At 44.1% G+C, this 12,107-nt stretch overlaps 1 protein-coding gene across 1 annotated transcript in view; it reads left to right on the top strand.

Moving 5' to 3' along the window:
* Wdr45b (WD repeat domain 45B) overlaps nt 1-8,846 on the top strand; it is a 30,755-nt gene extending 21,909 nt beyond the window's left edge. The window contains exons 6-11 of the mRNA XM_032912134.1: nt 758-948; nt 5,695-5,780; nt 6,583-6,684; nt 7,107-7,228; nt 7,572-7,696; nt 8,651-8,846. Coding sequence (XP_032768025.1) covers nt 758-948; nt 5,695-5,780; nt 6,583-6,684; nt 7,107-7,228; nt 7,572-7,678 — 608 coding nt within the window. The 3' untranslated portion in view covers nt 7,679-7,696; nt 8,651-8,846. The remainder of the gene's footprint in view (nt 1-757; nt 949-5,694; nt 5,781-6,582; nt 6,685-7,106; nt 7,229-7,571; nt 7,697-8,650) is intronic.
* The last annotated feature ends 3,261 nt before the right edge of the window (nt 8,847-12,107 follow it).

The following is a 12,107-nucleotide window of genomic DNA, read 5'->3' on the forward strand; positions in this document are numbered from 1 at the left end:
TCCAACTCAAATTCCCCCTGCCTCTCAGCCTTCTGAGGGATTTTTACAAAGACTGTGCCCCACCCTACTGAGGACCATTGTGTCTGATTCCGTGTGGTGTTTGTTCTGTGTTACATTACTCCCTTTTGTTCTGTGAGAATCAAAAGTCTCTTTTGACCTCTCCATTATTTTCCAATGACCCATATGCCATGATTGATTGCTGAAACTTTAAAGTTAATCTTAAATTATGTCATTTCAGCCTCCCAGTCTTTACAAAATGTTTGGTCTTTTAGTACTTCTATTCTTCCTCCTCACTCTCCCTGCCAGCCTGTGTATTGAAGTTTTAGCTGTGTCTCTTTGAAGACTATGGGTGAGATGGACATAGGCAAAGCAGGCTTTTCCAGCCATGGCCTTGACTGGTGTGTCTGGGCCTCTCTGCATCTTGTGGTGCATCTCTTTCTAGACGCTTAAGTATTTAAGGGTTGTGTTATTGCTAGTGGAATAGTTTTTAAACTTTGTAATTTTTTTATTGTATTCTCAGTAGATAGTATTACGAAAGACAGGCACCAGATAAATAAGTTGAGTAGTAAATTATTTAGCAAATGTTCCCAGTTTTAAACAGGTCTCATGAGTAGCAGCGTGTCAGCCCTGATATTCTTTCCAGTGACAACAATCCCAAGGCAAATGCAGTCCACAAATAGTCAGGTTGTGACTGGGTAGTAGAAATCAAGCTTTGGCCATTGTCATCTCCCAACCAGTTTTCTTTGTCTTTGCATAGGCCTCTGTGTCCTGTGTCCCAACAGTAACAACTCCCTCCTTGCCTTCCCTGGCACTCACACTGGCCACGTACAGCTTGTGGACCTGGCCAGCACTGAAAAGCCACCAGTGGACATCCCCGCACACGAGGGTGTCCTGAGCTGTATTGCTCTCAACCTGCAGGGAACAAGGATCGCCACCGCATCTGAAAAAGTAAGTGCGGGGGTCTCTTCGAGTCTGATCTGATCACGGGACAGGGACTAGGCCAGACCTTCAGACAGTCTGCTTGACTTCCTGTTCTTTACAAACCAGTTTGTTGTTAAAGCATGATGAAGATAGAGCGCTGACCTGGGCGTGTGTAGTGACGGGTGTCTATAATGCCGCCCTTGGAGACCGAGACAGAGAGGGTATTAAGTTCAAGGCCACTTAGTGCCTTAGTCTTGGTTGTCTGATGACACTTCAGAAGTATCTTTCACACCTGCCTAAGAGTATTACCTCATTGAATTACCACAACCTTAAAATCTGAAGTATTAGTCACTTTTTGTTGTTATGATAAAACACCATATGCAAAAGCAACCGTGGAAGAATTTTTTACTTTTACTTCTGGGGAGTTGGGAGTGGGAATCCATAGTAATAGGGGAAGCCTGGCAGCAGACGGCTCGACCGGAAAGCTGAGAGATCACAGACAGATCCCAGTGGTACTTCCTCAAGCAAGGCTCCATCTCCTAAAGATTCCATAATACCCCCAAATAGTAACAGCAGCTGAGGGCCAAGTGTTCACATATCCCAGCCTATGGGAGGGTGGTGCTTATTCAAGCCCCTGCAACTGTGTTATCTTCACTTTGTCTGAAGTGAAAGCTGGTCATGTACACCTGCTGTTAGATTATGTGGCTGGGTTGGGGGGCAGCTCAGAGGTAACTTTGTGAAGTTGGTTCTCTTTCTACATTTGTGTGGGTTCCAGGAATTAAACTCTGGTTGCCAAGTTTGTGCTCTACTTGCTGACTATTGCACAAGTCTCTGAAAATTGGCATCTTTTTACTGTGGTTTCCACTTCACAATAAGTATCTTTCACTTTGTATGAAATTATTAATTGGAGCAAGCCTACAAGCCAATTGTGTATCAATGACAGCCTACTGGGAGAACAGGTCGCAGTCGTGGTCTGCCCTGTCTAGTTGTTTCCTGAGCTATTGCGGATGGATAGACCAGCAGCAGAGAAAAAGCAAGTTCTGCTGCTTGTTCTGGTTACAGGAGGCCTGGGTACCTGCAAATACTGCTACTCAAAGTGAAGTTCAGATACTGTAGATGTCTGTGGTGGCCCAGGCTCTGAAGTCCTTCTGCTTCAGCATCCTGAGTACTAGAGTCACAGACAGACTAGACAAGTACAGTTTTGGGTTTTGTTTTATTTTGTTTTTGAGACAGAATTTCTCTGTTAGGCTTGGAACTAACTCTGTAGACCAGGCTGACCTCAAACTCACAGACATCTGCCTGCCTCTGCTTTGCAAGTAAGTGCTGGGAATAGAGGTGTGCACCACCACCACCACCTGGTGACAAGGTAGAATTTTACCTAAATTTAGAAATAGGATTTTTCAAGCTGGGGATGTAGCATAGCTGATAGAATGCTTGTCTGACATATACAGATCCCTGACTGTGCTCTCCAGAACTGTATTAGCTATGGTAGTGCACACCTTTAGTCCCACCACTTAGAGGCAGAGGCAGATAGAGCTTAAGAAGTTCAAGGTCAGCCTGGTCTAAATATAGCAAGTCTCAGGCCGTAATGAGACCCTGTCTCCAAAACAAAAGAAATAAAGCAAAGGAGAGAGAAGTAAAATGCCAAGTTTGCAAGTTTACAGCCCCATTATTTCTCATCACTCAGTTGAAAGGCTGAGGCAGTGAGATTATAAAAAGTTCTAGGATAGCCTGACCTATATAGTAGGATGTCATCTTCTTTTTAAAAAATGGCTAGTATGGTGGTGCACACTCTAATCTCAGCATTGGTGGATGAGTTTGAGGTTAGTTTGGTGTACTGCTGAGTCCTAGACTGGCCAGGCCGAGAGCTACATAATGACGCCCTTTCTCATAATTTCAGTTCTTAAGAGGTGGAAATAAGAGAATCAGTTCTTGACTGGTACATATAAGACCCTGACTTTTTTTTTAAAGAAAAAACTGATGTGGATGGGATGACTCATCAGGCAAAGGATTTTTTTTCATATCCTTTTTCTTCTTAGATTCTCCATTTTCAACTTCTCATAGCTTATTTGTGTGTATGTAGGTGATCTTGTGCACATGCATGTGTGGAGGCTACAGGTCATTTAGATGTTCTCCAAGTATCCTTGCTGTGGTTGATAGGTATGGCCCCTATAGATCAATATGTTTCAATTCTTGGCCATAGGGAGTGGCACTATTAGGAGGTGTGACCTTCTTGAAATGGGTGTGGCCTTGTTAGAGGAAGAGCGTCACTGTGTAGGCAGGCTTTTGAGGTCCTATGCTCAAGCTCCCCTCAGTGGGGAATCAGAGCCTCAGTGGGGACTGTGGAAGACAGTTCCCCTTCTGCTGCCTGCAGATGAAGATGTACAACTCTCAGCTCCTCCAGCCCCCTGTCTGCCTGCAGGCTGACATGCTTCCTGCCATGATGATAATGGACTGAACCCTTGAAACTGTGAGCCAGCCCCAATTAGATATTCTTCTTTATAAGAGTTGCTTTGGTCGTGGTGTCTCTTCACAGCAGTAAAACCCTAAGATACTTGCTTTTTGAGATGGTCTGTTATTGGCCTGAAACTCACCAAGTAGGATAAGCTGACCAACTAGCGAACTCTAGTGATCCCTCTGTCTCTACATCCCTGGTGTTATTACAAATTTAAAAATGGGTTTTAGAGATCCAACTTTCGCCTTCATACTCATATATCACTTCACTAACTGAGCTGTTTCCCCAGCCCCTTATTGGAACTTGCTAGCCAGTTATTGTAGCTGAAATGATGAGCCCCACACTCAGTGAGGGAAATCTGTCTTAGAAAATGGGGTTGAGGGGGCTGGAAAGACGGTTCAGTGGTTAAAAGCACTGGGTGCTCTTCCAGAGGTCCTGAGTTCAATTCCTTACAACCACATGGCAGCTCACAACTGTCTGTAACTCCCGTTCCAGAGATCTAACACCCTCATACAGACAGACACGCAAGCAAAACACAATAACATAAAATAGAAATAAATCTCAAAAATGTTTTTAAAAACACTAAGGTTGAGAGGGTGGTAGAGAAGGCACCTAACAACCTCAGGCCTCCCACTGTCCACACAGGTGTGGACACCCACCTAATCAGCGCAGCCACACTAGCGACACCAGTCAGGATCTCATTAGAGACGGGATATACGTGTTCCTTTTCTCTTTGTTTCCTCAACTCAGAAGTGCTCTGGAGATTTACCAGTGTAACTTAAATATTTTTTTCCTCAGTGATAGAGAGAGATAGAACTCAGGCCTCATGCAGACCAGGCAAGCACTCCACCACTGAACTGAACTGCCAGTGCCGGCTTTGGATGGCCTGACTTGTATTTCCTTTCCAACTCCATAGTTAGTGATAATAAAATGACGTGTTCATTACAAACTTTACTTTGAATTTTGGTATTTTCCTAATTGTAATGATGGATGATTAGATGGCAGCAAGCCACAGCTACCTGTCCGGAAAAACAACTTGATGTTCCACACTGAACTATGCTGCCAGAGTAGTTTTACTGTGAGAAAAGGTGTCAGTATCTATTCCAGGCTTTCCTGGAGCTCACTGTGTAGACTTACCTAGAACGTTTGGGGGAGCGTTTTGTTTTGATTTCAAGAGTTACTGAGGGTCTGGGTTCGGTCCCCAGCTCCGAAAAAAAGAACCAAAAAAAAAAAAAAAGAGTTACTGAGGGTAACCCTGGCATGCCATGAACTTGGTGTCTTCTGTACTGTCATACCTAGCTCCAACCTTTTCAATGGATACAAATACTCAGTAAATACACGAGATGTTCACCTGTTTGTTATGAAATATGCTCTAGCTGTAACAAACTAGTAAACTACAAGGATGATGTTGTTCTGACTTCTCTGGAGTGGGGATTGTTATTGTTTGGGGGTTTGTTTTCATTTTTGTTTGGGACAGGGGCTCACTACATAAACTAGGCTGGCCTCAGACTCAGGAATCTACCAGCCTCTGCTTTCCAAATAATAAAAACACACTCTACCACACCTGGCTTTTTTTTTTTTTAAACAACAACTTTATTTTAAACAAACACTGTTTTGACATTGGCTTCTGAAATAATGCTTTCTTTCCCAGGACTTACTTTGGCTTTATCTTGTTAAACTTGGTCCTTACAGCATTATCACTGTTAGGACTGAGCAGTATGTCTGGTGGGTCAGATGGATCGAGTGAATTTCAGGGTTACGGTTTGTTTAGGACACTATCTAGAAGTTTAGTCAGCTTGAGAGCAGGGGAGCTTCCCTTCTAGTTCTGCACGGGAATGCTGCTGCGTCTCCAGGAGTGGGGCTGGCAGATGTGCTTGTTATAGTACAGTGTTACCAAGTCATTACCAACAAAAAACTGTGACCACTCATGTTTATCCCAACACCAGACTTGACTAAGGAGTCTTCACTTTTAACGAAACTTTTAAAAAAAGTTTTGAGCTGAGTATAATTTTTCCTCAGGCAGGTTAATGCATTGGTATTCTGGCCTTTTATTCTGTCTTGCCTACTTTCCTGAGAGGAGGAATACTTTATTCCTGTCTGAGATGACATTGAGCCAGCAGGCAGGGATGGGCGAGGCCTCCTCACAAATGTCTTTGACTCCTCTGTAGTGCCTGAGTTAGGAGAGAAAAGCTTACTGAGTTTAGGTGATGTGGGTGAATTAAGAAAGGGCTGTTGGGGTCAGGGGGTCTTAATATAAATCATTTCAGACTGATGAGTTATAAATTGTTGATAATGAAACACTTCACTGTTTTTCAAAGGGGACCCTTATAAGAATATTTGATACTTCATCAGGGCATTTAATCCAGGAGCTACGAAGAGGATCTCAAGCAGCTAATATCTATTGGTAAGGACTTCACTCAGAATAGTAAAACCAGGGTGGTGGTGCAGCCTGTTGGGTTGTTGGGCCTCATCTTTTTATTAGTCACTTTACTTTCTGTTTTGGGAAGTGTGCACAAAGATGGAACATTGTGGGCCCTCCCTCTCCTTTTGCAGCATGTCCATCTCTCCTCTTCCAGCTTGTTTTCTGTGGTATTTGATGGTAGAGGCCTTGCTGATTTGTCTGTAATTATTGTAGCCAGTTGATTTTGAGAATGAATGCTTTGTCTGTGAGGTCCCACATTGTCTGTGGTGCTGCAGCCCAGCCAGGCGAGCTCTTCTTCCATGTGTCCAGCAAGAGCCTGACACCACCCTGGCCATCCCGGGCCTGTGGTATTGAGCCGATTTGGTTGACTAACCTGTGTGCCCTGGCCCTTGTGTGCAGCACCCTCTCCTGCATGTGTGTTGTCAGTACAGAATGCATGTGGCCATGGCCTGCTACAATACATTTGATAGCCACTTCCTCATGGTAGTGTATGGCTTTCTTACCTGAACCTCCTGAAACTGGCATGGAGGTCATCTCAGGAACCCCATCCCTTTCATTGGCACATAATTATCAGCTGTAGTGCCTGTAGGGCTCTGGTGAACAGATTGTTCTGGACTTTTTTTTGGCTTGGATCCTGGATCCACAAAGGATGCTTAAAGTCACTGCTTTTGCTATGGCAATGCTGAGACCAGGGGTGTGGGCTAGTACATTGTGTGTATTGAGGGTGAGAGAGGTAGATGTCTGGTTCTCTATCTTACCCAAGCCCTATCTGATTTCTCTGCAGCATCAACTTCAATCAGGATGCTTCTCTCATCTGTGTGTCCAGTGATCATGGCACTGTGCACATTTTTGCAGCTGAAGATCCAAAAAGGAATAAACAGTCTAGGTGGGTTTTAGGAGTGTTGTAGTAGGGGACAGCCCAAAATTAGAGGATTACCTGGCCTTCTTACAAGGACAAATCGAATGTCGGTTAAGGTTGAAGTCTATTATATCTTATTAATTTGGTGTTTGTGGGGTTTGAAACTGAATTTAGATTAATCTCAGCACCCATATTACAGCTCACAACTGTAACTCTACTGTTGGGGATCTGATATCCTCTTGTGGCCTCTCTGGGCGCCTGTCATTCATGTGCTGCACAGATACATGTGCACCCATACACATAAAATAAATTAGTATATATATTTTAAAAAGGTTCTGAACTGTAAAAGACTTTTTAAAATTTTTATCAGCACTCTGGAATTAAGCCATTGATTTCTGTGTTATTGTCTTTGTGAATGTAAACCCTTTCTTTTCTTCTTGTTTTTATAGTTTGGCATCAGCCAGTTTCCTTCCAAAATACTTCAGCTCCAAGTGGAGTTTTTCCAAGTTTCAGGTTCCTTCAGGATCTCCATGCATCTGTGCCTTTGGAACAGAGCCCAATGCGGTCATTGGTAAGTGGTCCATCTTGTGGGTGGCCTTAGCATTTGGTCCAGGCTGCACCAACTCCTCAATTTCCCTTTTTTTCCTTCTATGGCTGGGCTGGGTCCTACTCAAAGCCTCCAGGTGTCAGGGTGCTATTAGTACCTGCCTTCCAGATTTCCAGGAATGCTTCAAGAGCGGATCTGGGCATTGTAAAGATGACCCAAGGCTATTTTCCAAAGTCAACCCTCATTGGATGAGCATGTACCTTGGCAGGCTATAATTCCCGGCTACCTGTGCTGAGGATTCTTGGGTTTAGCTTGGTTTTGATTGTGGGAGGTAACAATTATGTATCAATCTGGTCTCCTCTCCCAGCTATCTGTGCAGATGGCAGCTACTACAAGTTCCTGTTCAGTCCTAAGGGTGAGTGTGTCCGGGACGTGTGTGCACAGTTCCTGGAGATGACCGATGACAAGCTGTGACTGTACCTGTGAGTGCAGGTGATGCCACCATCCAGCTGCCCTGTGGATTTCTGGGGCTGGTGCCAGTGCCCCAGGCCTGTGGGTGAGGGGCTCAAGGACCCTCTCAAGGACCTTGGTCTCGAAGCCATACGTGGTTGTCTGCCTTCCTGAGCAAGGCTTCTCATTCCCATATTAAAAGGATCATCATCATGGTTCTGCAGACACTCCGTGGCTGTGGGCATCTGTGCCCTTGCTGGCCACTACCCTTTAGTTCAACTGTGATTGATGCTAGCATTAGTGGCACCACACCTTCATGCCAGTAGGCTCCCTGCATCCCTGGGGACTGTCCAAGCATGAATCAACGGAAGCTTGTAGGAATGAGTGTGTCAGAGCTCACACACTAGACAATTCCAATCAGATAACAGTACCAGCTTGTCTGGTAGAGCACCCTCTGCCACACGTGAGGAGCACTGTTCAGAGCACACACTGGGGTGTTCTGACTTTGGCCATTAGAATGCGTCACATCCCAGACCTCCAGAGAGCAGAATGCTTGTGGCACCCATTTGAGGCACAGTCCTCAGGCTGCAAGGAGGGGCAGAGTCTCCTGGTTTAGTTTGGGTTAAAACAGAACTTTCCCACTACCTTTACGGAACAGAGTAACACATAGTCTTTAAGAATTAGTCCCAGAAGAAAGCATTACTTTACCTAGGGGCCTTCTCATGCAGTGTCCATGTGCCTCTAGCTCCCGTTGGTGTGGAGGGTACTGCCTTGGCCGGTGGCGTCTGTCCTGTCTCATCTCTCCAACATCCATAGGAACACACTAACATTGGGGATGGCGGGCTCATCCTGGTACTGACACAGACTATAGATGCTGTGTTTCTGTACCACTTGAGGTATATGTTTAGTTTTTTTGGTTTTTTTTTTTATTTTTTTGTTTTGTTTTTGTTTTTTACGTATCTTCTAAGAAGCTCAGTTTTGCGGTTTTGATTTCAGGTTGCAAACATTTAAATTGTGCACAGCAGCAGATTCTCAGTTCTGCCAGTTCCTTTATGCTCCTGTAATCGGCTAACTGTGGATTTGATGTCAAGTATGCATGTTACCTTATGTGTATTTAATCATGAAACTTAATTTTGCACACTTGTTTGTACTGTTTTCTTTGAAATAAAAGTGACTAATTTTGTTGTACTCTATCTGTAAAGAGCAGAGCCGTGTGTAATGAAACCCCATGTTCTCTCCTCCTGTATATAATGGGGTTGGGGGTCCTGTACTTGCTGCAGGACAAGACCTATAGGCTGATGACCTAGTAGGAGAGTGTCCTGTTATGTGGGTGCCTTGTCAGCATAGCCATTGAAAAGAGAAACTGTAAGGTTTTGTAAGGTTTAGGGTCAGGCAGGGAGCAGGTACAGATGAAACAACTCATGATTTTTAGATGTTTTGTTTTGTCTTTGGTATCTCTACCCCCTGCTATTGTTGTGCTCCCTATCAGCATACTGCCCTGTTAGAAGATACTGTACGACACAGTCATCTATAGTCATTGGCTGGTGTCACTGCTTTGTGTTCTATTTTGCAATTTTGGGAGGCAGGCAGTGTTCCTGAAGGTACTCAGAGAGAATCCATAGAGAAGAGTGGGTCTTCCCACAATGTGAATTGGTGCTTCAGAACTAGGACTGCGGGGTGGACAGCAGGTGACCACACCATCCCTGGGACTCCCTCAATATCTGAAGTTGGTATCAGCTTGGACACACCTTGTAAGGAATCTTCCAGGCTCCTACTCCTTGTGTAGCGACAGTGAGTGCACCTTGCTCCCTGTGGCAGAGCAAGTGTTAAAAGGAGACTCCTAGAACTGCCTGCTCCCGAGATTTGAGCTTGTCTCTAGGTTAAGACAGAAAAAGTGGTGGACTGCTAGGTTCTGTAGGTTTTTAGGGCTTAACAGACAGTGTTTTCAAACATCCACTGCTATGTAGGCCTTGACCCAAAAAGGAAAAGAAGTGAGTGTCTTTCCAGGGATTCTAGACGCTCCTGATTGGCTGTTTTTCCTAGGTGTGGCTTAGTATCTGAGGTCCTCCAGGACATGGATGTGCAAAGCTGCAGTTGGTTTCTGCCTTGACTGGTCCTTTAGCAAGTATCCTCACCCCCACCCCCACTCCCCCATCCCCCACCCCGCCACAATTGCCAAGTCATTCCTTTCACCTTTTTAGAAACCACAGACTCACGTGGCTGAGTGAACCTCCCCATTATGTGACACTGGCCCTGGGTGTATCTTTGGTCATTCCTCCTGCCCTTTTGGCCAACATCAATGTGGGACCCAAGGTTCTTGCTTAATGTTTTCTTTCTGCAGGCAAAGGATGCCTCTAAGAAGAAAAATGGCTTATAGCCTGGTGGTCATAGTCCTGGTCCATAATACATACAGTTCAAGCAGTTGCCTGTAAGAAACATTTGATTGACTTTCACAAAGTATATAGGTTTTGTTTGTTTGTTTGTTTGTTTGTTTGTTTGGTTCTTTTTTTCGGAGCTGGGGACCGAACCCATGTTTGTTTGTTTTTTAAAGACAGGTTTTCTGTGTAACTCTTGCTGTCCTGGAACTCACTGTGTAGACCAGGTTAGCTTCAAACTCAAGAGGTCCACCCTACTCTGCCTCCAGAGTGCTGGAATTAAAGGTGTGTACCACCATGCCTGGCTATATGAAGGTCTTTTGAACTAGAGAGGAACAAAGAGAAATACAATGTTGTAGAATTGTCCCATATTTCCACCACTTGAAGAGACCCAAGACCTTAATATAAGAATTTTAATTATGTACTGATTTTTTGAGAACATGGTCTTGTGTAGCCCAGGTTGGGCTTAAACTATGATGTGACTACAGATGGCTATGAATTCCTTGAGCCTTCACATTCCAAACACTGCTTTAAAAAAAAGCAAGTTCTGACATTAGAAATACTGTGACTGCACAAAGATATTTGCACTTTGCCAGCATGACCAATGTTAAGATGGAAATACTTGTGCACAAAGACTTACACACTTGGCTATTTTTTTTTTATTTTTGTAATAAAGGATCTGTAACTGCTGGGTCTGAAGGTACTCGATTCTTTCTTATACATTTATTTATACATGTTTGTTTTTATTATTTATAGCAAGCTGTCCTGAAACCTGCTGTGTAGACCAAGCTGATATCCAGCTCGGAACCTTCCACTTCTGCCTCTGGAGTGTTGAAAGTAATAGGATCAAGGGTGTGTGCACCACAGAGGGCTCCAGAGGGGATTTTAACTTTGATTCTTCTTTCTTTTGTTCCTTTAAACCTCAACAGTAGGACCAGACTATGGACAGAAACATTTTTTTAAAACTGTATTTATTTAAAGTCTTCCTATGTAGTTCAGCCCCAAAGCCAGTGTTCCCTCTTGCCTTTCCTGAGACCACAGAAGCTGCTCTTAGCCTGGTCCATTTCCAGTCTTTGAAGAGTAAGTTCTTCATGTGTAAATAGGTTAGGTTGTCTGAACATGTATGGTAGCCATCTGTGAACTTTAAGTATTTACTGCTTTCTGTGCCTGTTTTATAAGGCTTTGCATTAAATAGTTGGGTGTTTGTTTCTTAACTGCATAGCTTTTAATTTTTACCGTTTGTCTCACGTAGCATGGGCTGTTACATAGTAGAGGTTGACCTTCAGTTCCTGGTTCTCCTGCCTTTGATGCCTCAGTGCTGGGATTACAGGTGTGCACCACCATACCCACCTTCCTTCTGTAGCCACCCAGTTTTTTTGAGACGGACTCTTGATCTCTAGCTTAAACGTGCCTGTACTTCCAGCAGTCATCCTCAGTTTCCAAAACACTGAGATCACAAGAATGTACTACTGCTGGGCTCACTTTCTTAGTCTTAAAAGTTCTGGTTTGGGGCTAGAAATGTAGCTCGGTTGGTTGAATGGCCAGCACACAACACACAAGGCACTGAGTTCAAGTCCTAGTGCTGTACAATGATTTGGTGGTACCCTGGATTACAGGCAGAGTACACACCTGTAATTTTGGGGAAGTAAAAGGCCTGCCTAGGCTATGAGACCCTGTCTCAAACATAAAACAAACAAAACCAAAACCAAAAACCCCTCAAAAACTGGTCCTGAATAAGACAGTAAGTGACCCAGTTGTCACTTCATTCATTGTTTTCCTGCTAACCCAAAACACTACTCTAGAAAACAACTGACTCAGGCTGGAGTGATAGCTCCACAGTTAAGAACATTGGCTGCTCTAACAGAGGACCCAAGTTCAATCCCTAGCACCCACAGGGCAGATCACAACTGTATGTAACTCCACTTCTAGGGGAACCGGCAATCACCCATAGACATATATTGGTAAAACACCAATGCATGTGACTCTTGCTGACTTTATGTGTTCATAAACTGTTTACATCTGAATGAATTTGAATCTGTACTAGAAGGTAAAAATGATGGACCTTTACTGGCTCTCCA

This window comes from Rattus rattus, chromosome 9 (genome assembly GCF_011064425.1).
Source record: "Rattus rattus isolate New Zealand chromosome 9, Rrattus_CSIRO_v1, whole genome shotgun sequence".
Taxonomy (NCBI): Eukaryota; Metazoa; Chordata; class Mammalia; order Rodentia; family Muridae; genus Rattus; species Rattus rattus.